This window comes from Geotrypetes seraphini, chromosome 14 (genome assembly GCF_902459505.1).
Source record: "Geotrypetes seraphini chromosome 14, aGeoSer1.1, whole genome shotgun sequence".
Taxonomy (NCBI): domain Eukaryota; kingdom Metazoa; phylum Chordata; class Amphibia; order Gymnophiona; family Dermophiidae; genus Geotrypetes; species Geotrypetes seraphini.
In genome coordinates this window covers 7,212,268-7,240,057 of record NC_047097.1, presented here as the reverse complement: position 1 = coordinate 7,240,057, position 27,790 = coordinate 7,212,268, and the positions used below count along the sequence as shown (strand labels likewise).

At 43.1% G+C, this 27,790-nt stretch overlaps 1 protein-coding gene and 1 long non-coding RNA gene across 2 annotated transcripts; one reads left to right on the top strand and one right to left on the bottom strand.

Annotated features, from left to right (window-relative positions):
- On the bottom strand, positions 1-27,790 carry NR2E3 (nuclear receptor subfamily 2 group E member 3). The gene is made up of 8 exons (XM_033919529.1): positions 27,736-27,790; positions 22,651-22,801; positions 20,188-20,291; positions 11,435-11,698; positions 10,286-10,467; positions 9,907-10,147; positions 2,200-2,305; positions 1-1,239 (listed from the first exon to the last, which is right to left on the bottom strand). Exons 1-8 carry the CDS (start codon positions 27,788-27,790, stop codon positions 1,107-1,109), a joined length of 1,236 nt encoding a protein of 411 aa, XP_033775420.1. The 3' UTR covers positions 1-1,106.
- Positions 4,863-20,372, top strand: LOC117347987. The gene is made up of 3 exons (XR_004536881.1): positions 4,863-4,912; positions 16,377-16,511; positions 20,266-20,372. It is a non-coding gene; the product is annotated as an uncharacterized LOC117347987 (long non-coding RNA).

The window sequence follows — 27,790 nt, the reverse complement described above, 5'->3', positions numbered from 1 at the left end:
TATGAATATGCAGAACATTGTCTGACCGAGTAGCACCAAAAGTACAGAAAGACAAAGAATAAAGAGGACAATGACTTCAGGTTAGTCCTCTGCTGTCATCAAAAACATGCTCAGGCAAGATATACTACAGTACACCATCTACCTCCCATCTAACTCTCTCTACCTCACACCCAATCTCAATGCTCTTACTCCTGGGGTGCATCAAAACGGCTTGCTCAAAACAAGTAGATATGCAGGATAATGGTCAAACATTCAATACAATACCACATGCTTTATGAGTCAAGACCTCCCATACTAGGACCCAAGTAACGTGAAATAGTTTTCAAATTTCTGTCATAGCTCGTTTCTCAGCCAAGCATTCCATTTTTAATAAGTGATAAAAAGTGCATTCTACAGGGACAATGTAGGTGCAAGAGTATGTAGACCTCTAGTTATGCAAAATGCATTTTACCCAGGAGGCAGGCCTGTATTAAACATTGCATCCTTTTTTCAAAAAGGTTGACCAGAAACATTGTCGAACAACAGAAGTACAGGGGTGAATCATAAATCCGAAGTATGCATCTCAAATAAGCAAGGATTGCAGGACATTCCTAAAACATGTCCCAAATTAGCATGCACCAAGAAACATTTTATACATTTCCCTTCATGAGAAAAACCTGAAGCTAGTGCGCAACGTGAAGAAATGTACAATCTAGTCAAAAATTTATATTGCTGTTCCTACAAAAGAGCAGAACAAGTCAAAACAGGCAAATGTTTCATTAGAAGTCAGATCACCAGTAAGATGTGGTTTAGCAACAAAATCATTCAACCATTTTTGGGCTAATGTTTTCATGTCCCAAGTAGTAATGAGACTCAGCAACACCTTTTGATAAAAGGAAATAGTTGTTCTTTTAGGGCGAAGAAGTAATAAAGTTTCCAGTACTACATCCCACAAGTCCTCCACCAAAGCTGGACAATCCAGAGTGAGCATAATGTCTTAAATATAAATTATGCCATTCCTGTGCAGGAAGGGAAAATTCTTGGTGAAGATCTGTAAAGGACTTACAAGTACCATCTTCAGTAAAAACATCGGTCATTTTCCCCACTCATCATGTGATTTTGAGAAATTAGTTTTTAAACATGTCGCAGAGGAGTTTCTCCATTGGTGTGTTCCCAATAGTTCTGTGGAAGAAGAGCAATTCGATCCGGTCTGAGGATATAAACCTCAAGGAAGGTAGAATCAACAACAGCTTTCCAAACCTGCAAAAAGAGAAATAATGAAAACCATGATTACTTTATCATATTTTTTAAACCACATCAAAACAGCACTGTGATATTGTTGATGCTTAGTACTACAGAGGCTGTTATATGGGACAGCACCCTTCAGGGATTCAAGAAAAGGTTAGATAAGTTCCTGCTGGACCAGAACATACGCAGGTAAGGCTAGACTCAAATAGGGCACTGGTCTTTGACCTAAGGGCCACTGCATGTGCGGACTGCTGGGCACGATGGACCACTGGTCTGACCCAGCAGCGGCAAATCTTATGTTCTTACTAGTTTTTTAGCCCGTTACATTAACGGGTGCTAGAATAGATATGTAGACTTAGGCATTTCTTTCTGCCCCCTGTCTGTTTTCCCTTCTCCCTTACTTTTACCTCCCCCCTGTCCAGCAGTAGCCCTTCTCTGTTCCTTTTACCTCCCCCCCCTGTCCAGTAGTACCCCTTCTCCCTTACCTGCTCACTGTCCAGCATCCGCTAAGCCGGGCAGCCTTGGGGCTTTTGCTAGGCCAGTCCGTTTCGCATTATCAAAGTGGGGCGACCTAGCAAATGCTCCGCAGCTGCTGCCGCTGCTGGTCCAGGGGTGAGAAGGAGAGGCATCGGCAGAAGTCAGCCGGCATCAGAGATCGGGGCAGGAACGTTGCTGGGGAAACCACCGCATGCATCGCAAACCGCCGAAGGCTCCTGTGCATGCGGTGACACGAAGCCACGGATCAGGGATCACGGCCGCATGAAGTTTCAACTGAACATGCGCGCTAAGGGTTTTATTATAGTGGATGTTCAACTACATCCCAGGTGTATAGTCATCTGCTAAATACCATACTGCTAAAAACATAAGAGTTGCCTTACTGGGACAGACCGAAGGTCCATCAGACATACCCCCCTCTTTTACTAACACGTAGCGCGGGTTTTAGCGCTGTATGGACACTTCTAAGTGACTCACCTGACAGATTGGCTGGGATAATGTGTCCTACTGTGCTGGCCCAGCATCGTCTGCGACTGGTCCTGCAAGTTCTCCACTTGCTCTGGGTCTTTCAGACCTCTGGTTTCTAAAGCAAGGAAGGAAATTGCAAATGAGCTCATTAAAATTTGCAGCTTCCTCCAACACAAATGACTGATGTGTCTTTCTTTCCCTTTCTCTTTTTTACATATATTCTGATATTACAGCATGAATGCGGGCGCTATAGGCAGTATTGTAGAGAAATAATGTCACCGTGGTTTACCATTTCTGTGCCACTGCTGTGAAGTTACTGTACATTCATTTTGGTCATTTACGCCCAGTAACTGCAGGAAAAGGGGGGATTTGTCAAGATTTCACAGAATTACTGAAAAACAAGGTCTGTGCCTTCACCTTGGTTGTATAAGTGCACAAACCTTTCCTGAACAATATTCACACCCAGAGACAAGCATTATAAACACACACATATTCAGTACCACTGTCTTTATAGGTGGCAACACTGAATATACATGGAGAGTACTTGCCTCCAGGAGCTATAAATATAGCAGTGATAATCAGTCATTATACCTCTAGCTATGCAGTTTAAGGTAGTACAACATTTTTTTATATTACACAAAACCACTTAGCTATACAGATAGGACTAGATTCAGTACATAGCACTGAAAAAAAAATCCATGCAGAGCGCTATTTTATAAATGGTGCTCTAAGTTGGGCGCCATTTATAGAATAACGCTTAGAACTGATTTCCACACCAAACTTTGGGTGCAAAGATTTACACCAGCTGAAACCTGGTGTAAATCCTGGCATGTAATTTAGGTTTGGATCCCTGGTATTCAGCATTATCCGAGGACAAGCAGGCAGCATATTCTCACATGTAGGTGACGTCATCCATGGAACCCATTACAGATCATGCAAAAATGTACTGTCACTTTTAAAATGAAAAAATCTCAAACTGCCCATACCACGCATGCGCAGAGGCTGTCAGTTCTTTGTTTTCCTTGGAGTGGAAAAGGCGCCTTTTTATACACATATGTAATACATATATATTGTATGCATACTTTTTGTGCCTTCCCGTTTTCTAGTCATAATTTTTTTATTTTCTTATACCTTTTGTTTGATGCTAAAATTTTCAATTATTGACTAACTTTTATTTTTGGGCCTACTGGTCCTTTTTCAGCCTGTTCTAAAGTGGGTAGCTTTGCCTTTTTTTGGTATATCTTTTACTCAACCCCTCTCTAACCATGGAGTCTTTTGGCCTCACATTGGCGGTTTCTAAGCGAGTTCAAATGGTGCACTCTGTGTCAAAGAACCATTTCAGGTATGTGTGTCCAGTGTCTAGGTCCTGAACACTGGGACATTTCTTGCATGCTCTGTTCCAAGTTGCAGAAAAGGTCATTTAAAGCCAGAAAGTTGAGACACAATAAATTTTTGGGGTCGGGAGCATCAACAATGTCTGAAAATTCATATGCTGACATACCGCATCAAACATCTTTCTGCCTGCCTTGGGAGACCCTGGTAAAAAAAAATAAAAAAAGCTAAAAAGCATAAACAAACATGTATCCACACAGTTTTCACCACTGAAGTACTCTAAGCACCAATATACTGAGACTGAATCACCTATAAAGCATGACTTGGAGTCACAAACACTTCAACACTCAACACAGCCTGCACTCATGGTACCTTTGCAAGTATCAGTACTAGCGCCGTCACTACATAATCAGTTCATAGAAGTGTTGAAGAAAAAACTAGTTGGACTGCTGTAGGCGCATAGGCCCAGATTCTCAAAAAGTGCGTCCCGATTTTAGGCAGCTGTAGGCGTCTTACAGCTGTCTAATCAGCCAATCGGGATGCACGTTTAAAAAAAAAAAATGCTCCCCAGGCAGGCCTGAAGGCACCTCCGGGAGCCTAGGGAGACCCGCAAGACGCCTAAGCTCGCCTAAGGGCCTTAGGCGAACCTAGGTGGCCCTACGCGTCTCCCTAGTAGAGGAATAAACCTTAAAAATGTAGGCCAGCAAAATGCTGGTCTACATTGTAAGTAGATGCAGCTGCTATACTTATCGCGGCAGGGGATCTCTCTGCCGCTATAAGTATAGCGGGCCGCGGCCTGTCCGATCGGATGCCGCCGCCCCCCCCCCCCGACATTACCGATCTCCCTCCCACCCCGACACTACCGACCGACCGCCCCCCCCGACACTACCGACCGCCCCCCCACTACTGATGCTGGCAGGAGAGTGTCCAATCCCTCCTGCCCGAAGACGGCGCACCCCCCCCCCTCCTGCCCGAAGACTGCACACCACCCCCCGGCGCTAACAACCCCCAAACTAACCTGTTCTTCAGGCCAGACGGTTCTTTCCCGTCTAGCCGGTAAGCCCGCCTCGTCGAAATGAGGCGGGCTCACCCCTTCCCGGCCCATCCCGCCGAAGCCTAAGGCCTGATTGGCCCAGGCTCTAGAAGCCTGGACCAATCAGGCCTTAGGCATAGCGGGTCCGCCCATCCCCACTAAATCTAAGGTCTGATTGGCCAAGTGGGGATGGGCGGACCCGCTATGCCTAAGGCCTGATTGGTCCAGGCTTCTAGAGCCTGGGCCAATCAGGCCTTAGGCTTCGGCGGGATGGGCCGGGAAGGGGCGAGCCCGCCTCATTTCGACGAGGCGGGCTTACCGGCTAGACGGGAAAGAACCGTCTGGCCCGAAGAACAGGTTAGTTTGGGGGTTGTTAGCGCCGGGGGGTGGTGTGCCGTCTTCGGGCAGGAGGGGGGGGATGTGCCGTCTTCGGGCAGGAGGGATTGGGCACTCTCCTGCCAGCATCGGTAGCGCTGGGGGGTGGTGTGCCGTCTTCGGGCAGGAGGGGGGGGATGTGCCGTCTTCGGGCAGGAGGGGGGGGGATGTGCCGTCTTCGGGCAGGAGGGGGGGGATGTGCCGTCTTCGGGCAGGAGGGGGATGGATGTGCCGTCTTCGGGCAGGAGGGGGGGGGATGTGCCGTCTTCGGGCAGGAGGGGGGGGATGTGCCGTCTTCGGGCAGGAGGGATTGGGCACTCTCCTGCCAGCATCGGTAGCGCCGGGGGGTGGTGTTCAGTCTTCGGGCAGGAGGGGGGGGGGGGGTGCCGTCTTCGGGCAGGAGGGATTGGACACTCTCCTGCCAGCATCAGTAGTGTCGGGGGGGGGGGGCGGTCGGTCGGTAGTGTCGGGGGGGGGGGGGGCATCCGATCGGACAGGCCGCGGCCCGCTATACTTATAGCGGCAGAGAGATTCCTTGCCGCGATAAGTGTAGCGGGCCGTGTCTAATCTAACCCGATTCTCTAACCCGCGTCTGTAACATGGACGCCGGTTACAGAATCGGGGTTTAGTTTAGGCCGATTCTGAATAGGACGCCTCTCCCGGGCGTCCTATACAGAATCAGGGCCTCGCCTTCAATATAGGCGGCCAGCCTGGGGAGCATTTTGTTTTTTTAAAAAACGTGCATCCCGATTGGCTGATTAGACAGCTGTAGGACGCCTACAGCTGCCTAAAATCGGGACGCACTTTTAGAGAATCTGGGCCATATTGTCTAAATTCCTGCCTCGACCTTCCAAGCCTCTGCTCAATCCAAATATCAAGCACTGACATCATTGACACATGACATCAGCATGTGTGATGTCAGTGCATGTCATGTGCATGTCAGTGCATGTCAGATGCATTCATTATCAATTCACGATATCAAAGCACGTTACTGCTATCCATCGGTGCACAAAGCCGAGGCACATCACCGCTGTCCATCGGTGCATGATGCCAAAGTACACTAGCAGTCACCGACACATGATACAGATGAACATCTTGTGCATTCATCTTCAATGCATGATGTCGGCGCACATCATAGGCCTCCATTATCAAGAGAATGGAGTTCATCATATCATTCTCGACGTCCTCTTATATGCTCCGTATCTCCAAGACCTCGTATCCAAAGATATGATTCAGATTCATTATCTGCTCTTTTAGCAGCTGTCCAGAGCTGTCAGCAGAGGATTCTTATAGTACATTGTTAAATTCACCCCACAGATCACCCCCAGAAAGTCTTTCCTTGGTAAAATTTATCAGGCAAATGGAATCTGAGAAACAGCCATGAACAGAAAACATGGATGCATTTGACTACAAAGAGTGACCTAAAGACTGCCTAAAGGTCCCACTCCATGACCTCATGAAAGAGGCCTTATTAAAAATACTGGGAATCTCCTCTTTATGTCCAAGTAGCACCACAAGAGTTGGACAATTTCTACAGAATCTAAACCTGTCCTGGCTTTGATAGACCACAATTACAACACTAATCTTTGGTTGTAGAGTCTGCCTTGAAAAAGGCATTCAGTACCAGGGCTTATGCCAGTAACCCCCAGGGAGAGAAGATAGAACTCGATAAATTTGGACACAAAATGTTCCAAGCAACCATGCTGGCAAACAGAATATTAAACTACAATTTTTACATGATATTTTATCTGAAATCTCTGGTCCAAAAGATATCTCTATATGACCAACATATTCTATCAGTACATCTTTATTCATATCATTATAGTCAATGATCTCCTCGAGCCAAGGAAATGCATGGCTCATTCTACATTTGACATCTTTGAGATTGCCTCTCGACCTCTACAGTATCCATTGCAATGCACAGATAAGCTTAGCTGTGGATATTTGATCTGAATGCCAACGTTCAAGACCATCTTTCTAACATACCGTGCATAGGAGATGATTTATTTGGAGGCCATATAGAGGAGGCTACTCAAAAAATCAAATGTCATACTGACTGCATGACAACCTTGCCCTTGAAATTTCATCAATTTCATCCTACAAGGAGATATTCAAGATATTCTACTTGAAACACAGATATCTCCAACCTGCTATGTCTACTCAACCAAGATGGTCCAGACAACAAAGGCAGCAGATCTCTGTGCCTTCTCAATCCAAACCCATCAATCTTTTTGACTTTATTCTCGAAAGCATAGCCAGTGTTTCTCAACCTTCACCTATTGGGGGACAACTCACCCATTATCATAGAAACATAGAATATGACAGCAGAAAAGGGCTATAGCCCATCAAGTCTGCCCACTCTAACGACCCACCCCCCTGACTTTACTCCCTTAGAGATCACACGTGAATGTCCCATTTTCTCTTAAAATCATCAACGCTGGCCCCTTATAACTTCAGATCACTGGGTTCTTCAAGTGGTGAGTCAAGGCTATGCCCTTCGATTGCAGAAAAGACCCATGAATCATCCTTAAAGAGAGTCTCTCTTCAACTCCCAGCAGAACATCCTGCTTCGGCAGGAACTCTCGGCCCTACTCAAGCTCCATGCCATAGAAGAAGTTCCCTTGCAGGACAGGGACAGAGGATTCTACTCAAAGTATATTCCCATACCAAAAAAGACCAGAGGTCTCCATCCAATTCTGAATCTCCGTCCCCTCAAAAAATACTTGGTGAAGGAGAAATGGTCTCTCTGGGAACCTTATTACCTCTAATGAGAAAAATGACTGGCTCTGTTCTCTAGACCTCAAGGAAGCCTATACACATATAGCCATCCTCCCAGCTTACAGGAAATATCTTTGTTTTTTATTAAGATTATACCACTATCATTACAAGATGATCCCTTTTAGACTGGCATCAGCATCCACCATAGGGTTGTCCAAAAAAAACTAAAGTTGGGAAAACTTTGCAAATTGAAGTTTTTCCCATGAATTTCGTTGTGCTTGATCATCAAAAAAATTTTTAAAGCCCATCATGGGATCGCTCAAAGCCACTGATTACTTAAAACTCCATTTTTCTTAAAATTTGCTATTATTTTTGTTTAATGGAGCAAATAGACATTGATAAATAGACATTTTATGCAAAAATCTAGCAGTATTTTATTAAATGAATCTTCAATATCTATACTTAATTGTGGAAAATAACAAAAATTTAACATACTTCGCTAATAGCTAAACACTTACACTTTGGTATAGTCATCTACCAATGGCATTCCAAACACTCAAGCATTCAATGTCTTCTTGAGATAGGATAAAGTTTCCAAGTTTTTTTCCCAAGTTTATTTAGTTTTGCTGTCCCACTCCTAGAGTCCAAGCCTTCTGGGCAGCTTACAAGGAGTTGAACAACATTGTAGACTGGGCACCCAAATGGCAGATTAAATTTCATATGGACAAATTAAAATTGATGCAAATTGGGAGGAATAATCCAAATCATAGCTACCAGTCATTAAGGTCCATCTTAAAGAGTCAGTACTCAAGTTTGGTGCATGCTCTAAATTTCATAAACTGTTTTTGCAAAAGACATTTTTGGTGAAAAAGAAATGCATTTTACAAAACTGTTGACGTATATAGCTCCCATGTATAATGCCATAGCACCTAGACATACACTATAATGGTGATGGGAAAAACTGTGGCAGCAGTCAGTGTGGCAGTGAGGGCTTATGTCAAATATGCACAAGAAGCTGTCTTCAGCCTCAAGAAAGAGGTGATAAATTAGGAGGGGAATGAAGGGAATAGTTAATACTAACTGTGATATGTTGTAAAGTGCTGGAAACGTTTCTGAAGTATTAATAAATAGAATTAGTAGATAGTAGATGATAGCAGATAAAGACCCGAATGTCCATCCAGTCTGTCCAACCTGATTCAATCTAAAAATTAGTTTGTTTTGATTTTTTTTAGATATTGGGCAATGATCCAAAGCTCTGCCCGGTACTGTGCTTAGGTTCCAACTACTGAAGTCTCCGTCAAAGCTCCAGCCCATCTACCCTATCCCAGCCATTGAAGCCCTCCCCAGTAGTACTGCCTGATTCGCGATTCAAATCGGATTCACCAATTCACTTCAGGTGAATCGATTTGAATTGATTTGTTTTGGCAAAAAATCAAACTTACCAATTTAGCGGCCCCCTTGCTAGAGATGACTCTACAGAGAGATAATGACAATGATCATTGTTATCACTTAGGGGATGATATACAAAGTCAGTTATTCGAGGATTCTCCTCTCCACTCTTCTCAGTAGAATTACTAACATGGATAGAGTAACTGGCGTTGAGTGGGCACATAAGGAATATTCAATAGCACCTATTTAAACAATGCTATTAAAAACTCCCTCTAATCACCAAAGCCGAAACCGGGTATTGTGGGCAGACTGGGGTTGGGGTTGGGGCGGAGTTAGCACTTAACTGAATAAATTAACTGGCCATATAGGACCTCATAAATAACAGTTTAACTTTACCAGTTAAGAGCTGAATATTGACACTTATCTAGTTAAGTGCCATCTTTCTATAAATAAGCAGATTTTTAATGCCAGTACCTGGACATGCCACAGCATTGAATATTTCAGCATAATTTTGGTTGGTGTTTAAAAAAAATACTGACTCTTGGCAGTTGACTATTACCCCCTATGAATTTCATTTTGGCTTATAAAATGTATTACCTATCTTGTTAAGATAATCAATATCCTTTTGTATATTTTAATGTGCAGCGCTACATAAATCTAGCAGCACTATAGAAATGATAAGTAGCACAGTAATAGTAGACTCTGACTTCTATATGCCATTTTCTCCCCCTTTATTCCAATACCATCTGTGATGAAGGAACATCTAGCCATGAATAATCAGGAAAAGAGATGTGAGCATTGTCTCTCTTAACACTGGATATTATTAACTGGAAGAGTTTTGCTTTTTATTACCCAGTAGCTCTGTCTACCTGGCTTGAATAACACAATGGCTTTCATGCATGCAAACTCTGTAGCATCCACATTAAGCAACTTGAAACGAGCAGTTGTTTCTCGAAGTATCCGAATGTCCACACCAGATGGCACCGTTTTTCCATGGATGTCTGGCGACAATTCGGGCTCAGAGAAAAGTGGACAACTTTCCAGAGGCATAGACCATTGGATGGCACAGAGAAGAAACAACTCACTCCAGGCTTCTTCCAGCAAGATCACCTTAAAAAAGAGAGAATATAAGAGAAATCTTTTAACAATGTTGGCAATATACATTTCTGCCAATTTGAAAGCATAGGATGAACCATCAGCCCCTGCAATATACATATTTATCATTCTTAGGTGGATAGATTAATGTACCTGATCCCTGAAAGGAAGATTGGAGAAGACAGGGAGATTTTTGGACCACTTGACAGCCATGAAAAGGAGTCGGGCAGATGTTTCATAAACACTCTCAGGACTAGAGGAAGGGCATGTTGACATCTGGTACTCAGTAGCAGTACGTTCTGGTTCATTGCTTGTCACATCAATGTTCTCATCAGCTGAAAGAAGGGGAAAACATTGAAGACTGCCTGACCATCTTACCTATGCAAGAACAAAAAAATAATCTTTCGCACTGGATATTAAACTATATACCCATAGGAAAAACAGAATGCCCGTATACAATTTTGATGTGTTTTTTGGAAATGTACTGTAGCTTGTAAGCGGTAATATATGAAGCATTAGCTAATGGTGAGGTCCACAAGAGTTGGTGTAGGATGCAGCAGATGTGAATGGCAGTTGTCCCATAAATCATCCCAGATACTTTATAGGGCACTGAGACTGTCATTTGGAATAGCAGCCTAATGATTAGTGCAGTGGAACAAGGTTCAATTCCCACCGCAGGTCCTTGTGACCTTGGGCAGGTCACATTAGCCTAGGTACAAAAGCTTAGATTGGGAGCACACATGGGAGAGAGAAAGTACCTATTTAAACTGCTTTGGTGGTATATCAATTGCATGACTCATAATCCATAGCTGCTTAGGAAATCTTCATTTTGATCCCATTGATTATCAGATCCAATGCATTGCACATCGGGGGTTTATGCTAATTGGGTTTTTCATTTTGCTGCTTTTAGTACCCATGAACTTTGCACAAATGTGAATCTTCCAGTACAGACTACTTATGGGCAAATGACAAACATATACCAAAAAAAACCAAGGTCATCTCCATATCCGTTTTCCCTGTTCCCTTCCATCCTTCACTTTCCTTTAGTTCTGGGTGGAACTTTGTTTTCAGAACAGAAACCAGGAGAAAACCTCCACACACAAGTCTAGAACCAGCAAACCACAACAGTACTAGACTGTAATGTGATTAATAAAATTGGACACCAACTGTTTTGGACCTCCACTGTGGTTTGTTGGTTCTGGAACTTTGTTTTCACCATTGCATTTCTGTACTGTCCAAATACAATAAGTACCAAAATACATATCTAAGCTTTATGTGGGTCAGACACGCACTGGAACTTACCATCCTCAGGCTTCAGTTTTGCGCACGTCTCGGCGGTCATCAAGCTAGCCATGAATCGGTGGTTGTTAGTGGGTTTCAAAGCTCTGAGTTCTTGACGTCTGGATATTGCAGAAATGGGGCCTCTGAGGCTCTGAAGGGGTGGACAGGAAGATGGAGAAGCTTCCCAAGTGGTGGCAAAATGCTCAGACTTGTTATCCGAGTCTAGTTCAAGGCTGTTGAGGCAGACTTGTGCAGAGCTACGTGGCTGACGCTCATTTTGAACAGCTGCAGGGGCAAAGCACCAGAAGGAAGGGAGGAAGAGAGAGATAAGACTCTAGCAAATGACTTGCATACACCTAGTGAGGATTGTATAATGACATTTTATGCCAGTTGATTCTAACTCCTGAGAATAAGGTCTGGACCAGAATGTAGCAACCATTCTGCGGTCAAGTACAGAAGCCAGATGCTTGTTGATATGCAGAAAAGTAGGTGTGTAGAAAGAGTGCATCTACTTATGTGACTGCACCTAAATGTTCTGGGGAACTTAGTTGGAGCAGATGTGATGTATGTGTGTACAGTCATGGCCAAAAGCTTGCCATTCTTATGTTGGACTTTATTGTTGCTTAGGCTGCGGTTGGCCTGTAACTTTAATTGTAAGGGTTACTTTTGTTTCTGTTTTGGGTGGCTTCAGCCATCTTGATAGTTGTCACTTTAAAAATAGATCATTTGGCATTTATAGCATATGAGTGAATTTTATGTAACTAAGGTCTATCGTTAAGATGCCTCATTTTACCACAACTCATGCTATTCTAACGCTGATCCCGTTTTAAACAATGAGCTCTAATTACTAATAACTTAGTTTAACAGTAAAGTAACTGTGTATTATCCCAATGCTGTCACAGTGACCCATTTCTTTTCTTAATTTGGGGAGTCAAAGACTACTGAAGGATTAATAGGGCAATTCTCTTAATCCCTCCAGTGTAGAGCTTGGTAGTAGGTGCAACTCCCGACATCCATCTTTTAGAACATAAACATTTAGTCCCCTTCTGAAATGCGGAATAAATGTCTATGAATTTGCTATGCCCCTGTCCTACCCAAATCGCACTCAGATTATGCCCCCTTACCATTGGTAAGTACTTGGGTTTGATAGATGTACTGTATATCCCAGCTTTGCAAAATGGGAACTTAGACATTTATGTGATATAAACATTTCAGAGGGGAAGTTATCAACTTGGGCTACCATAAAGATGGGTTATGTTTCTAATGTTGCAAAGATAATCAGTTAGGTTCCAACATGGTGTAACATATCAAGATATGTTCTGGCTTTGAATCTGTCAATAATACAGTACTCCCCCGAAATTTGCGGGGGTTCCGTTCCAGGAACCCCCATGAATTTTGAAAAACTGTGAATACGGTTTTTAGGCAGGGGAGGCAGAAGAGGGCAGCTAGAGAGGCAGGAGAGGGCAGCCGGAGTGCTAGCGAGTGAAGGAAATCACTCACTGTATGCTCCGACTGCCTCTTCCTGTACTAAAGTCGGGCCTCACCAATCAGGAGCTGCTTTGACACACGCAGCTCCTGATTGGTAAGGCCCGACTTTAGTACAGGAAGAGGCGGTTGGAGCATACAACGAGTGATTTCCTTCACTCACCGGCGCTTCGGCTGCCCTCTCCTGCCCAGTCATTCGTGGTCGGAAAATACCGTGATTGACCTGGTATGCGAACCACTAACAGCGAATTTGCGGGGGAGCACTGTATATACATTTATTATTCTAAAATGGATGTTTATAGTGTATGCACTTGGGGGCCTGATTATGAAAAAAAGTCACCAAAGGTTAGGCGCCTAACTTAAGTGTTTAAATTGGGGGCTTGTAGGGGATTTGTTTTGGGTGGATTAAGGTGGACTTATGATTTGAACGTTTTTCTATAATAATGGAACATTGCAGAAAATGCCCACTGAAGTACAGCTCCCTCAATGGTTCCCCTCGACCCTGAAGAAAGTTTCTTTTGAAACATGCATGTCGGGAGAGGTGGCGTAAATGAAATTTGAGAATCCACTATAAGCTAAGTGGTTTACACTAAATTTTATGGATAAATAAGAAAATAAGTTAAAAAAATACAAAGAAAAAAATTGAAGCCAACAAGCTATTAAAGAAATAGTTTCAATAAAGACTTGGACTGATGAAGACTTTAGCAACCAGTAATAATAAATGCCTGGCTGCACTCTGAAGGTCCACACATAAATCTATATGTTAAGCGGTGAACATATAGATCTATATAAAGTGTGATAAGGTTTCAGCTTTATTAATTAGTACTGTTCATGTTTGAGGCTAGACCTGCTTCAATAACAAATAAGTAATTTTAAAAAAGTGGCCAAACTGACTAGATGACCACTGGAGGCATGAAGGCATTGCCCCCCTTATCCTCCTAGAGGTCACTGATCTCCTACCCCCAAAGATGTGAAAGAGACAGTACAAACGAGCCAGTATGACAGCTTCAGATATTATGGCCAGTCCTATTAGGGCAGCAAGCAGGCCTCTGGAGTAGCCTGGTGGTCACTGCAGTGGACTGCAGAGAAGGGGACCCAGGCCCATAACATAACATCGTATTTCTATACCGCATAACCTTAAGTTCAATGCGGTTTACAGAAGTTATACATAATGACAAAGGAAGAAAGCATTAGAGAATTACTCGACCAAATATTTTGAAAAAAGATAAGCCTTCATTTATTTTCTAGTACACTTGTGGTGGAAAGTGTGAGACCTCCCAAACCTTCTGTACTTACATTTATGTGACACCTGCAGGCATAAGAGCTGTTGTGGTGGTGTACAGTTGGGCACAGTAAGTTTGGGGTGAGTTTTAGAGGGCTCCCCATACAATGTTAGGGGGGTTATGGTGAGATGTGTACCTGGGACCTTGTATGTGAAGTTCACTGCTTTGCGTGGACACAGAGGATCTAGAATCAGAAAATAATATTAAAAATTGAACTAAGGCCAGTACTGGGCAGACACGGTCTGTGTCTGTATATGGCCATTTGGTGGAGGATGGGCTGGGGAGGGCTTCAATGGCTGGGAGGGTGTAGATGGGCTGGAGTAGGTTTTAATGGAGATTTCAGCAGTAGGAACCCAAGCACGGCACCGGGTAGAGCTTTGGATTCTTGCCCAGAAATAGCTAAGAAGAAAAAATTTAAATTGAATCAGGATGAACCATTCGGGTCTTTATCTGCCGTCATCTACTATGTTACTATGTCTGTGTGACCAGTCTACTAAGAATCCTGGCCACTCCTATGTCCCACTGGCTTTTTTTATGCATTTTTCATTATAAGGGGGGGGGGGGTTTTCTCCCCAAAAAGTGGTTCAAAAAGAGATGCACTGAGGACACATTGAGGACGTGGCCTTTTTCGAAACAAAAGATAAAGACATTTTCCTTTTTTGAAAATGGTCATTTTTCCTACTGTAATTTTGCATGTTTTGTGCAAAACGTCTAAACTTGGATTTAGATGACATAATGAAAATGCCCCTCCACATCTACAGACTATTATCCAATGCTCCTCATCCATATTGTTATTAATGATACTGCTATGCATTCTTCTAAACCTTACAAACGTGAACATATGGCTCTGGGAGATGGTGTAGCAGACTGACGTGCAGGTGGGGTTATTGTCAATCCTCTCTGTTGAGGTTAAAAGCCAGTGCAGAGAAACTTGCATTCTGAAGGTGAATGTGTAGCTGCCTAAACAGTGTCAACAAGAGCATTTTGGATTCCTGGATAATGGGATGATTTTCCAAGAGCTGCTAATCAGAGGTGGCATCCACTTCTTGACGAAGGGGTAAATCATCATCTAGAACAGTGGTCCCCCAACCCTATCCTGGAGGGCCACCAGCCAGTCGGGTTTTCGGGATAGCCTTAATGAATATGCATGGGGCAGATCTGCACTCCTATAATCTTCATTACTTGCAAATCTCTTTCATGCATATTCATTAGTGCTATCCTGAAAACCCGACTGGTTGGTGGTCATCCAGGAAAAGGTTGGGAGCCACTGATCTAGAACACATTGACTGAGGCGAACTTTAAACCAGGATTGTCAGCAATGGGTCCTCAGGAAAGTGAAAGTCCTGAGGTATGTAAAACATTAAACACTCATATTGAAATGGGGGAAAGGACAACATGTATACTAATGTTCATAGTATGGTAGAGGTGTCAAAGTCCCTCCTTGAGGGTCGCAATCCAGTTGGATTTTCAGAATTTCCCCAATGAATATGCATGAGATCTATTTGCATGCACTGCTTTCATTGTATGCTAATAGATCTCATGCATATTCAATGGGGAAATCCTGAAAACCCGACTGGATTGCGGCCCTCAAGGAGGGACTTTGACACCCCTGTAGTATAGGAAATAGACCCCCTGATTTAGAGGAGGTCAGGGAGAGGAGAGTGTGGTGCAGTTGTTAGAAGTACAGCCTCAGCACCCTGAGGTTGTGGGTTCAAACCCCATGCTGTTCCCTGTGACCCTGAGCAAGTCACTTAATCCTCACTTGCCCCAGGTACATTAGATAGGTTGAGCCCACCGGGGCAGAAAGGGAACATGAAGTACCTGTATGCAAACCACTTTGAGTGTGGTATAGCTACATAAAGGCGGTATACAAGTCCCAATCCCTTTCCCCTTGTATGGAGAACAATGACTTAGATACAGTTATGCCGGTTTGCAGTTTATTTTCACCTAAGGTAGTACATAAAGTAATTAAACTCAAACTCAAGGAATCACAAGGTAGGATGAAATGAAGGAGGTGTGGTGCTGTATATAAAAATTAAGATTGAAACAACTGAATGCAAGGCCTACAAGGTAAGGAGAAGGTGCCATGGGCTAATCGGAAAAGAGGGAAAGAAATGTTTAATTATATTGACTTCCTTTTTGGGAAAAAGAAAGAAATTTCATTGAATAAGTGAAAGAGGAAATGCCTTTTCTAGGTGATTTCCACCTGCCATCCAAGCTGTGGTGTCGGCTCTAAGTAGGAGGATCCTGGATTCTCTGCAGAGAGAATTGTTCCAGCAACTGGTAACAGAACCTATGTGGGAAGCAACGATGTGGACGTTATGAATGGGGTGAGCATTTCTATTGTCGTAGTGAGTGATTATCTAATGATCCCTATATGGTTATAGTCCAGCACTTGAGCTTAGGTGGAAATGGTTCATTGAAAAATAAGGGTCCTAGACTTCAGGAAAATTAATTTTGTTAAGACGGGAGTGTTTCACAGAGTATTTAGCTAGATGGGAAATGCAGGGGGAAAAGGGCAATGGTGAAAACTGAAAAGAGATATTCCAAGAGCAGAAAACCTTTTTATTACAAAAGTAAATAGAGATAAGAGAATAAAGATATTGTTTTATAAAGAAAGGAAAAGGAAAAATAGTCTTCATAAAATACAAGATATCTTTAAAAGAGGAAGACAGCCAGCCGGGGGCAGCAGAACACCTTTTTGATTCGAGGGGCTAAATAAGCACTGCACAGCTCCACTCCCAAGCCAGATCTTGAATTGCTAATACTGGTTGGGTCCCATGGCTCCAGTAGCCCACCCCATTCCTCTGGCTATGCAAACAACTAAGCTAAGAGAAGCTAGGAAAAAAGGCAGGGGAGTGAAGACGCAAATGAAAGGAAAAATAGCTAAAATGGGGATTAAGCCCTTCTGCTTTAGATATGTAAAGTGACAGGAGGAAGTACAAAAGTGACATGTTTGAACTCAAAGGCGAAGGGGAAAATATAATTTGATAAGGAAAAAGTGGAATTGCTCAAAAATATTTCTGTTCTTTTTTTTTTTTTTTTTTTTAATGATAAAAGTTCCAAATATATATTAGACAGAAAAATACTAAAAAGAAAACAAAAAAAGGCATCAGTATCATAAAAAGCCCCCCCCCCCCCATTATAATAGATTTTTAAAAAAAATCCCATACATGTTATCCTTGGTAAGAAAGGCTGGAAACATAACTCACAATCATTCTAGAGGTCTAGATCAGCGGGAGGCAATTCTGGTCCTCGAGAGCCGGAGCCAGGTCAGGTTTTCAGGATATCCACAATGAATATGTATGAGATGGATTTGCATGCACTGCCTCCTTGAGATGCAAATCTATCTCATGCATATTTATTGTGGATATCCTGAAAACCTGACCTGGCTCCGGCTCTCGAGGACCGGAATTGCCGACCCTTGGAGATCAATCCAATATCGAGGCATGACCATAATTGCCCAAATTCTGCCTCTCACATTACCACAATCATCAAATGACAACATTTTTATCACTTACTAAATGGTCCAATTAAACCAGGGATCTCAAAGTCCCTCCTTGAGGGCTGCAATCCAGTCGGGTTTTCAGGATTTCCCCAATGAATATGCATTGAAAGCAGTGCATGCACATAGATCTCATGCATATTCATTTGGGATATCCTGAAAACCCGACTGGATTGCGGCCCTCATGGAGGGACTTTGAGACCTCTGAATTAAACTGAGGGCCTCTTTTACAAAGCTGCGTTAGCGATGCTGCTGAGGTAAATGTACCGAAGTCCATTCAATTCCTGTGGTCTTTGGTGCATCTACTGCGTAAGCTTCGCTACTGCGGCGTTGTGAAAGGAGCCCTGAGTCAAGGAATACAGTATATATTTATTTCCCTGATGTGAAGTCCAGTTGAGTAGCTCTTATTACATTAGGAGATATAAATATCCTGTGCACCCATAAAGTAATCCATTTATTCTTGAAATATTCTTTAAGGATTTTATTAAGAACATAAGAAGTTGCCTCCGCTGGGTCAGACCAAAGGTCCATCGTGCCCAGCAGTCCGCTCCCACGGCGGCCCAACAGGTCCATGACCTGTAAGGTGATCCTTGTCCAAACCCTTTAATCCCCTTTATCCTTCTATCTGTACCATTTCATAACCTATCCCTACCTCTATCTGTATCCCTCAATCCCCGTATCCTTCAGGAATTTATCCAATCCTTCTTATCTGAGTAAAAGATTCCTGGGTAAAAGAAATCAATGAGGTGGTTCTGGCAGACATAATGGGCTGGATTCAACATATGGCGTTGAAAAGTCAGCACTGAACGTTATCCTATAGAGGACACTCTGGGATGGGCATCCTTTTACAGAATAGTGCATAGCACTGGAATCTACAACCAAGCTTCTATAAATCTTAGCACACAAGTTGGGTATGGATTCCCCAAATTCTATAACACTTTGTGCTTTTTAAGGGAATGGACCTGACCCACCCTTGTCCCTCCCATCGTTATGGCCACTTTTGAGATCCAAGTGGAAATGCTTGGGCGCTATTCTATAACAGGACATGTAAAAGTAGTTCCATGCCAATCTGCCATTTTTGAGCTGTTTTAGCATCTTGCTTCCATTATAACACTTTTCTGCACTGAACAATTGGCATGGAAATAGCGCATAATAGAATTCCCTAGAATATCAACAGAAGTTTCCCCCCAAAAGATGACAGAACAAGCAAATCAGTAGGAACAAAACTATCAATGCCACCTTCATTGGCATTCTCGCCCCAGGCCTATTCTAGGGTAATATAATTTAGAAATATCTTTAGATATCTGATCTTAATTGGATAATTTCAAAATATACCACATACCTATACTGAACAGCTCCAGAGGAAACAGAATTCTAATCTTTGAAAAATTGAATAACCCTAATTTATTCTATTCTAGACATTTCTCCTTTGCTTCTAACTTGCAGTGCTTGACTAGGTTAGTCATAATCCTGTTGCCTGAAAAGTAAGCGTTTGCAATTCCGATGCAGCAATACGGCTTTCTACAAGCTCCAAACACTTTTGCTCTTCCAAATTAGCCACAGATTCCTTGTAAAACCTAATTACAAGCTTCCAAATAGTCACAAGGGATACATCCTGTGTGTTGACTTCTCTAGCTGCAAGCAGGGAAACTTCCCAGGTAGGCGAAGATATTGCATAGGGTAAAGAACTTCATAATGCTAGCACTATATTTAGGAAGCGCAGCTTGGGTAAGCAAAGTCAAGCTTCCAATGGTTTCACAGAACTCTCCTCAGTGAGTGGGCCTGGCCCGGAGGTTTCCCAGTTGCCATATGAAGGAAGAAGAGGTGGAGGCCGACGCAGCGTGGGGGTTTAGCAATTCTATAACAGGTTCAGAGCACCCGGATTCTGTTATAGCATATTATTGTAAACCCATATTGGCATGCCCAAAAGGAAGGCATGTCTATTTGCACCAAATCAATGGCAGGTGTAAGTGGGTGCCCAAGCCCCAGCCATATGTATGTTCCTTTTGCAGGTGTGTGCTAAGCTGTACCATTTCTAATGTTGCCTTTTTTGCATTCATCTGCCCTACCATGTTTGTGTCTAAAACCTAAAAACTTTCTGACACTCTTGTACATTTTTGCTCTTTCTCCTTTGGCAATTCAACCCCAGAGTCAATCACATACTAGGGTCACCAGATTTTACATATGCAAAATCCAGACTCATAGACCCCCCCCCAGGCCCACCCAGTTCTACCTATCCCCGCTCTGCTATGCCCATGCCACACCCAAGCCTCCCCCCCCAGCCCCTCCCCCTCAGCCTGCTCGTTTTGGTCGTGCATGCGCGGATGTCCGTCCTGACGTGATCTGCTTTTCAAAACCCAGACAAAATGGCCGGGTTTTGAAAAGCTTGTCCGGATGCCTGGACATGCCCTCTAAAAATCTGGACTTCTGGTAACCCTATCACATACCATCCTTTTGTCATGATTGGTTCTCTAATACTTAGACACTCAGGCCACACTTACCATCCTTGTTCATGCCAACCTGAAGGCATTTCTTTAGTCTGCAGGCTTGACACTGGTTTCTGTGTGCTTTATCCACAGGACACAACCCTCTCCCAGCCTGACACCTAAAAGCAAGCATACATTTAGGCTCCATATTACAACCTGTTTCTGTTGATGGATGGATGTTAGAAAAGGCAAGTAAAGATACCGTAAGGGGCAATTAAGCTTTTGGCCAAGCTGGACCAGATCTGCCGATTTAAAATTGTCCAATCACAACAGAAGAGTCACCCACAAATCGGTCACAATGTAAGTTTAAGTGTTCAGAACTGTTAATGTTAATAATAATAATAATTTTATTTCTTATATACCGCCAAAGCCATAGTAGTTCTAGGCGGTTTACAAGGAAGAAGGGCTGGACAATCAGCGAAAATGGTACAATGTTACAATCAGATAAAATTAGGTGGTAGAGAAAAAAATGGTACAAACAGAAAGAAAGATGGGTACAATTATGGCAATGAAATGGTACAGTGAAGAAGGTCAAGACAATCTGCGTAAAGGACATAGAGATATAGAGGGCCAGGGTGGGCATAGGGTCTTAGGGTATGAATCGGGTGAAAAGATTAGTTTTTAGTAGTTTCCTGAAGTTTAAGTAGGATGAAGGTTGAGAAATCACAACCGGGGACTCTCTTGGTCAATCACAGCACATCAAAATTGCTATTTCTCTGCTAATATACTCAACTGCAGTCATCACTAGTCATTGTTGCTCTTAAGATTGTTTGTGCACTTAACTGAAGGACTCTAGAACAGTGGTCCCCAGCCCTGTCCTGGAGGACCACCAGGCCAATCGGGTTTTCAGGCTAGCCCTAATGAATATGCATGGAGCAGATTTTCATGCCTGTCACTTCCATTATATGCAAATCTCTCTCATGCATATTCATTTGGGCTAGCCTGAAAACCCGATTGGCCTGGGGGTCCTCCAGGACAGGGTTGGGGAGCTACTGGCCTAGAAGTCTTATGGGTACTGATGCGTTTCACCAGACTGGCTTCCTCAGAGAACCCACTTTGGTATGGCTGGAATGACCAAACCAGTCTGCTCTTTCATCTCACCATCTGAAGTGCTGTGATTGACCAAGAGAGGCACATTTAGGGGCCAGTCCCCGGTCGTGATTTCGCTACCTTAAAGGTTCTGAGCACTTAAAGTTACATTGTGACCGATTTGCGGGTGGCTCTTCCGTTGTGATTGGACAGTTTGGATGCTTTGATTTACCCTTAAGAGTCAAGTTTGTCCCAGCTGGTAATTTGGGGGATTTTAAAATTGTCAACATTTCACAATTGTCTTGCTTTGACGGCTGTATGAAATCGCGTTAGTACTGCAGCAATCACATACTTATTACAGTTTGAGGATGAAGGCAAAGTTGTAATGGAATTCGGGTTGCCAGATTTTCCAATCAGAAAATCCGGACCCCCTAGACCCGCCCAGTTCTGCCCATCCCTGCCCTGTAAATGCCCTAATCCCACCCTAGCCCTGCCCCCCACTTCCTCCCTGCTCGATGCGATTTCAGGAGGCTTTTCAAAACCTGGACAAATGCTGGGTCTTGAAAAACCATCCAGACCCCCGGACATGTGCTCAAAAGGAGAACATGTCCGGGGAAATCTGGATGTTTGGCAACCCTAAATGGAATTGACAAAGAAAGGTATAAATTATAGGCAGTTTTCTACACCTTGGTGATCTCGATTGGATACCAGGACACAGAATGTTGGAAAGAGTTAAAAAGGAACACTGGAGAGTAGAGAATGACATGGGGACAAATTTTTCCCTGTCCCCGTGGGAACTCAATTTCCCTGCCCCATCCCCGCAAGTTTTGTCACTGTCCCTGTCCTATTCCTGTAAGCTCTGCCTTAACTGCACAAGCCTCAAACACTTATGATTTTAAACTGTTTGAGGCCTCAAACACTTATGATTTTAAACTGTTTGAGGCTTGTGCAGATGAGGACAGAGCTTAGGCATTGGTGGAATGAGGCATTATGACATCACAACCTGAGCTCTAGAATGTTGCTACTTATGATTCTAAAATGTTGAGGCTTGTGCAGATGAGGACAGAGCTTAGGCATTGGTGGAATGAGGCATTATGACATCACAACTTGAGCTCTAGAATGTTGCTACTTATGATTCTAAAATGTTTGAGGCTTGTGCAGATGAGGACGGAGCTTAGGCATTGGTGGAATGAGGCATTATGACATCACAACCTGAGCTCTAGAATGTTGCTACTTATGATTCTAAAATGTTTGAGGCTTGTGCAGATGAGGACAGAGCTTGCAGGGACAGGAAAAGAACTTGCCGGGGCGGGATGGGAAAATGAGTTCTCGCTGGGACAGGGAAAAATTTGTCCCTTTGTCATTCCCTACTGGAGAGATAGATAAAGAACTGCACGAAGGATAAGCCACATTGCATTTGGGTTTGGTGCAAGGGGAAGGGGGACTCGCCTGTATATGAGTTTCCTTCTCACACTGCGCTTGAAGAAGCCACTGCAGCCATTGCAGGCGAAGATCCCATAATGTTTTCCACTGCTGCTATCTCCACACACTTTGCACATAAGCACTGGGCTGAGAACTTTGCCAGGGGAGGAAGAGGGCACTAGACAGACAAGAGAAAATTAATAACCTAAACTGGGATCATAACTTACAGCGTAACATTTGACAATCAACTCCCACTAACTGAAAAGAAAACTGTAAGAGCTTAAAAATGTTTCACTATACAGTTCTAATAAAAGAAAATGTGTCCTAGACAAGAGGAAAAGCCTCAGCGCACAGCCCGGAACAAAAAGGTGCGTTCTCCAGAATTGTACACAATATTCTAAATGAGGTCTTGCCAGAGTCCTATACAGGGGCATCGATACCTCCTTTTTCCTACTGGCCATACCTCTTCCTATGCACCCTGGCATCCTTCTAGCTTCAATATCCAAAAAATCAAGAAAAGGATGCCCAAAAAGGGTGTGTGATCGCTTTTTCTGCTTGTTTTCTCAAGTTCTTTGAAAACTTTCTACAATGTGTCTTTCATGTTTTACAGCAAATCCCTGACGAAGCATTTTGTTGCGAAACAGGGGCCCCTGTTGGATATTTTGGAAGAATGTTTTGACTGATAGCTTTTTTCCATAGAGCAGTTTTTCCTGCTTGCTTTACTCCAGGACTACACCTGAATATCGAAGTGCTCAGATAAGTGACTTCTATTTTTGACAATTGTTGTTTGAAGAAAAGTTTAAAAAAATATATAAAACTATAAGAAAATATATAAAACTATTAGAAAATTAGAATAGAGGTTCACTTACTAATTGGGAGTTTTTCTGACCAAGGATGTGTCTGCTAGGATTAAATTCTGTTTAAAACTAGCCTGTCTATATGGGAAGCTTAAAGAGCCCCTATTAGACACTGAGGTCTTTTCTCCCTTTTTGTAAAGAAAGGTGACTTTTCTGTCCTGTATTTTGGAGGGTGCAATTTTTTGTGATCCTTCTAGCTTCACCATCACCTTTTCAACCTGTTTGGCCACCTTAAGATCATCATCACATAGAATCACACCCAAGTCCTGCTTTTGTTTCATGCACATAAGTTCTTTACCCCCTAAACCAGGGGTCTCAAAGTCCCTCCTTGAGGGCCGCAATCCAGTCGGGTTTTCAGGATTTTCCCAATGAATATGCATGAGATCTATGTGCATGCACTGCTTTCAATGCATATTCATTGGGGAAATCCTGAAAACCCGACTGGATTGCGGCCCTCAAGGAGGGACTTTGAGATCCCTGTGCCTAAACTGTACTGTTCCTTTGGGTTTTTGCAGCCCAAATTCATGACCTTGTATCTCTTAGCATTAAATTTTAGCTGCCAAATTTCAGATCATTCTTCAAGCTTCGTCAGGTCTTTCTTCATGTTATTCACACCATCCGGGCTGTCTACTCTATTGCAGAATTTGTTATCATCCGTAAAGAGACAAATCTTACCTGACAACCCTTCAGCAATATCGCTTATAAAAATGTTAAGTTTCAAGTTTATTCATGGCTTGATATACCGACTATCACATGTATCTGGGCAGTTTACAAAATTAAAAATTAAAAAGGTCTAAAATAATTTTTGATTTAGGTGGGGTAAAATAAAAGGAGGGTAAACCTAAAACTATGACAAATTAGGACTGATTGGAAATGAGAGGTTTTGGGAGATAGGGAAGTTTTAATTACAATGATAAATAAAAATAAAAGGAAGGGGTGGGGGAAGGAAAAAATTGCTAAAAACTTATTTATTTAAAGACGCTTTTACTTCTGATTGACCTAAAAACGCTTTTTAATATCGGCTTAAATCTTATTATTTTATTTTTTTTAAACTACCTACTTAAAGAGTCTTTTTAATTTCAAAGCGTTCACTTCCTTTAAAGACAGCTTTAGCTTGTGTTCTGTTAAAATTAAACCTATCCTTTTGTTTTTCCCTTTTTTTTCGAACCCAACAGTGTAACTTTATGTTATTCCTTACCCCTCATGTATGTTTTATATAAAATGTAATGTGTAATTTGTCAATATTTGTTATATTTTAGCCTCTTGAATACTTTTATTTTGTTAATGTACATCGCCTAGAAATTTTGTAATAGGCGATTCATCAAATATTCAATAAAACTTGAAACTTGAAAATTGAAGGGGAGTAACAAGAGGGAAACAGACCTGCAGAACTGGTTTTGCAGGGCAACAACTATATAGCCTTAATAAAGAGACCCCAATCACTTTTGCTGGTCATGAGAGACCATTTAAAACTATTCAAATTTCATTACTACACCTTTGTTTAGGAGCTGGTCTACTTGCTAGTCTCCTTTATTCTACTACTCATGCGGTAAAACTGCTGTTTTTGGGCCCAAAGTAGCCTCCCCTTGCCTCCCAGCATCCTCTGGGCCATAAAATTAAGGTAGAGGTAAGACTTGCCTAGGATGCCTCCTCTCTTGCACCATCTCTGATTTACTAAGAGGCCTTTGGTCCTTTCAGAACTTTATAAATATAGCAGCATGAACAAATTCAAGGCTTGTTGGTAGGGATATACGCTTGTTACCACACCTTTAAAATTTTAGGGGTCCGTTTTCCTAAGATGTGCATGTGCCAAACTCCGAGCAGCTCATGCCACACCTTTGGGCTGCATGGCACTTAATGCACACTAAGGGGCTGAGTCTATATACGGCGTCTAAGTCGGCTGTCGCCGACCACGTGTCAATCACACTTAGGCACCTATGTAAAAATTTAGGCACCTGAAATGCAGGCGAGGGTTTTAAAGGCCTACATTTCAGGTACCTGAATTTTTGGAGAATCACGCTTAGCAGCACCTAACTCGCGCAATGCCCACTGAAACGCCCACTTAGGTGTTAGGTGCCACTAAGCGCATTGCAATAGGCACCTATGTTTATAGAATTGGAGAGGCGCCTATCACCCAATTAAATTTTTTTTTTTTTTTTTTTTTTTTTTTATATCTTTATTAGCAACTGCAAAAGGCACATACAACCAGAAGTGAGGCAAGCAGAGAAAAGCAGTACAGCCAGGGAAATCAACAAGTGAAAAAAACATGACGCCAGATGATTCATCATATATAATAAAATGCTAGCCACGCATGCGCACTCTCACCGTGTGTTCCCTGATCTGTCGCGCTAGGCGAGAGTGCGCATGCATGCTTAGTACGTCACTACAGCCTCCCTGCTCTACACCTCGCGCCGCTGCAGTAACGGCCCCACACTTGCGACTCGCCTTCGTTTCGGAGCTGGAAAAGAAGAGCTCTCCCCAATCGGAAAAGCTGCCCGGACTCTATGTCATCGAGGCTCCTGGCTGGAGCGGGATCAGACATCCTTCCACAGGGCAGCAACTGACTGCAGTGGCCGAGGGGCACTCCTCGCTTACTTTTCGCCCCTCTCCAACTACCGGCTTTCTACCCCGCCCCCCCTCCCTATACCACACCTTCTATGTGACCTCTGCTCCCCCCCAACGCCCTACCTCCCCCTACCCTTCCCACGCGCTCTCTACCTCCCACTCCCTATCCCCCGGCTCCGCATTGATGGCTCGCGCCAGGCTCCCATGCAAACCAATGCCGGCTCTCCCGTTCGGAGCCTTCTCTTCCCCCCCACTCCGCCCTTATGACTTCCATGTTCCCCGCTGCAACCCCCACAAGGAGGACCGAGCACGGGGGTGGGGGGTGGGGAGCGGTACCACTGGCTTCCGGGCAGGATATTTCGGAGGAAAAGTCCCAAACTGACGACTGTGGGCTAGGGAGAGGAAGAAGGAGGTAGAGAGAGATGCCAGATCTGCAAGGTAGAAGGACGGGAATAGGTGAAGGGAAGAAAATAGAGAGACTAGACTGGACAGACAGGGGAGGGCTGCAGGGAATGAGAAATCAAGTTTCAAGTATTTACAATGCATCCATCACATAAAGATGTATCATTCAGAGGACAGGGTAGGTAAAAGGAAGGGAGAATGGACAGGGGAGCAGGCAAGGGGTGGTGGTGGACAGCCAAGGAAAAATAAAGACAGAAAACGCAAAGGAGAGACAGAGAGAGAGAAAGAATTAAAGACAGACAGACACACATATATTCTAGCACCCGTTAATGTAACGGGCTATAAGACTAGTAGTACATAAACTCTTCGGTTGGATGCCCAACACAATTGACATTTTCCAGTAGCAGAAAACCCCCAAGCAAACACATGCAAACCCCAAACACCCGGTCTCAAGTCACAACAATCATGCGTCAAACACCCCATATTCATACCCCCCAAACAACCAAACACACACGTGCAGCCACAACTAATTATTGAGGCAGTTAAGGGTATTTTGCCAATTTGGCGCCCTTTACAGAATGAGGCCCTAATTCATTAGCATGTGCTAAAATCCATTAGTGCAATTTAGTAAGGACCCCTTACTGTGCACAAAATTGACTTTTATGCATGTGAGCCTATGAATTAACACTGCTACAATCAATTTGCACATACTAAAAAGTTCTAACAAGTATTAAAAATTAAATGGAACAACTGGAAAAAAAAATTTGAAAATCATAAAAAAATGCCTCCAAATTAACTAAGCCCAATTTTTGGGAGCTAATGCCTGTGCACATCCCAACTTGCTGGTATCCCTTTGCCATTCCTTTTAAACCTTGTTGAGGCTTTATTAGGTTATCACCAAGTCCTAACTCCTTATAAAGGAGCAAAATGTAGATGCTGAAAGTACTGATGTTTTTTTTCACTGTGTTAAATATATTATAAATTAGGATCTTATTCTCCGCATGGGAGCTTGTTTCACTAGTCTAGGAGCATTGGTTTAGCTTTTAAACCCAAGGTCTTTTTTTAAAATCTTCGGAACCACAACAGAACAGCACTTTGTAAGTTGACACTGGGCTTTCGTTGTTCATCATGATAAGATTGAATTAAGTCCCAAAACAGGATACAGAAAAATTCAGCTGCCCTTTCACTGCATTTCTGTTCACTTCCATTGTATTATGACTTACATATACAAGTTGATTTTCTTTTTTTTTTTAGAGAGAGGATCCCCTTGCTTTAGGGTATTTCTTACCTGAGTGACTGCCCTCCACATGATTGCTAACAGAGCCTATGGGCAGGGATGACAT

Bases quoted from the DNA above. Each gene is read 5' to 3' on its own strand.
- NR2E3 (XM_033919529.1), bottom strand. From the start codon at position 27,790: ATGTCATCCCTGCCCATAGGCTCTGTTAGCAATCATGTGGAGGGCAGT. The intron at 10,148-10,285 runs GTACATTAATCT...CTCTTTTTTAAG, and splicing joins ATCTTCCTTTCAGGGATCAG to GTGATCTTGCTGGAAGAAGC. The intron at 2,306-9,906 runs GTAGACAGAGCT...TCCTTGCTTTAG, and splicing joins CATTGTGTTATTCAAGCCAG to AAACCAGAGGTCTGAAAGAC.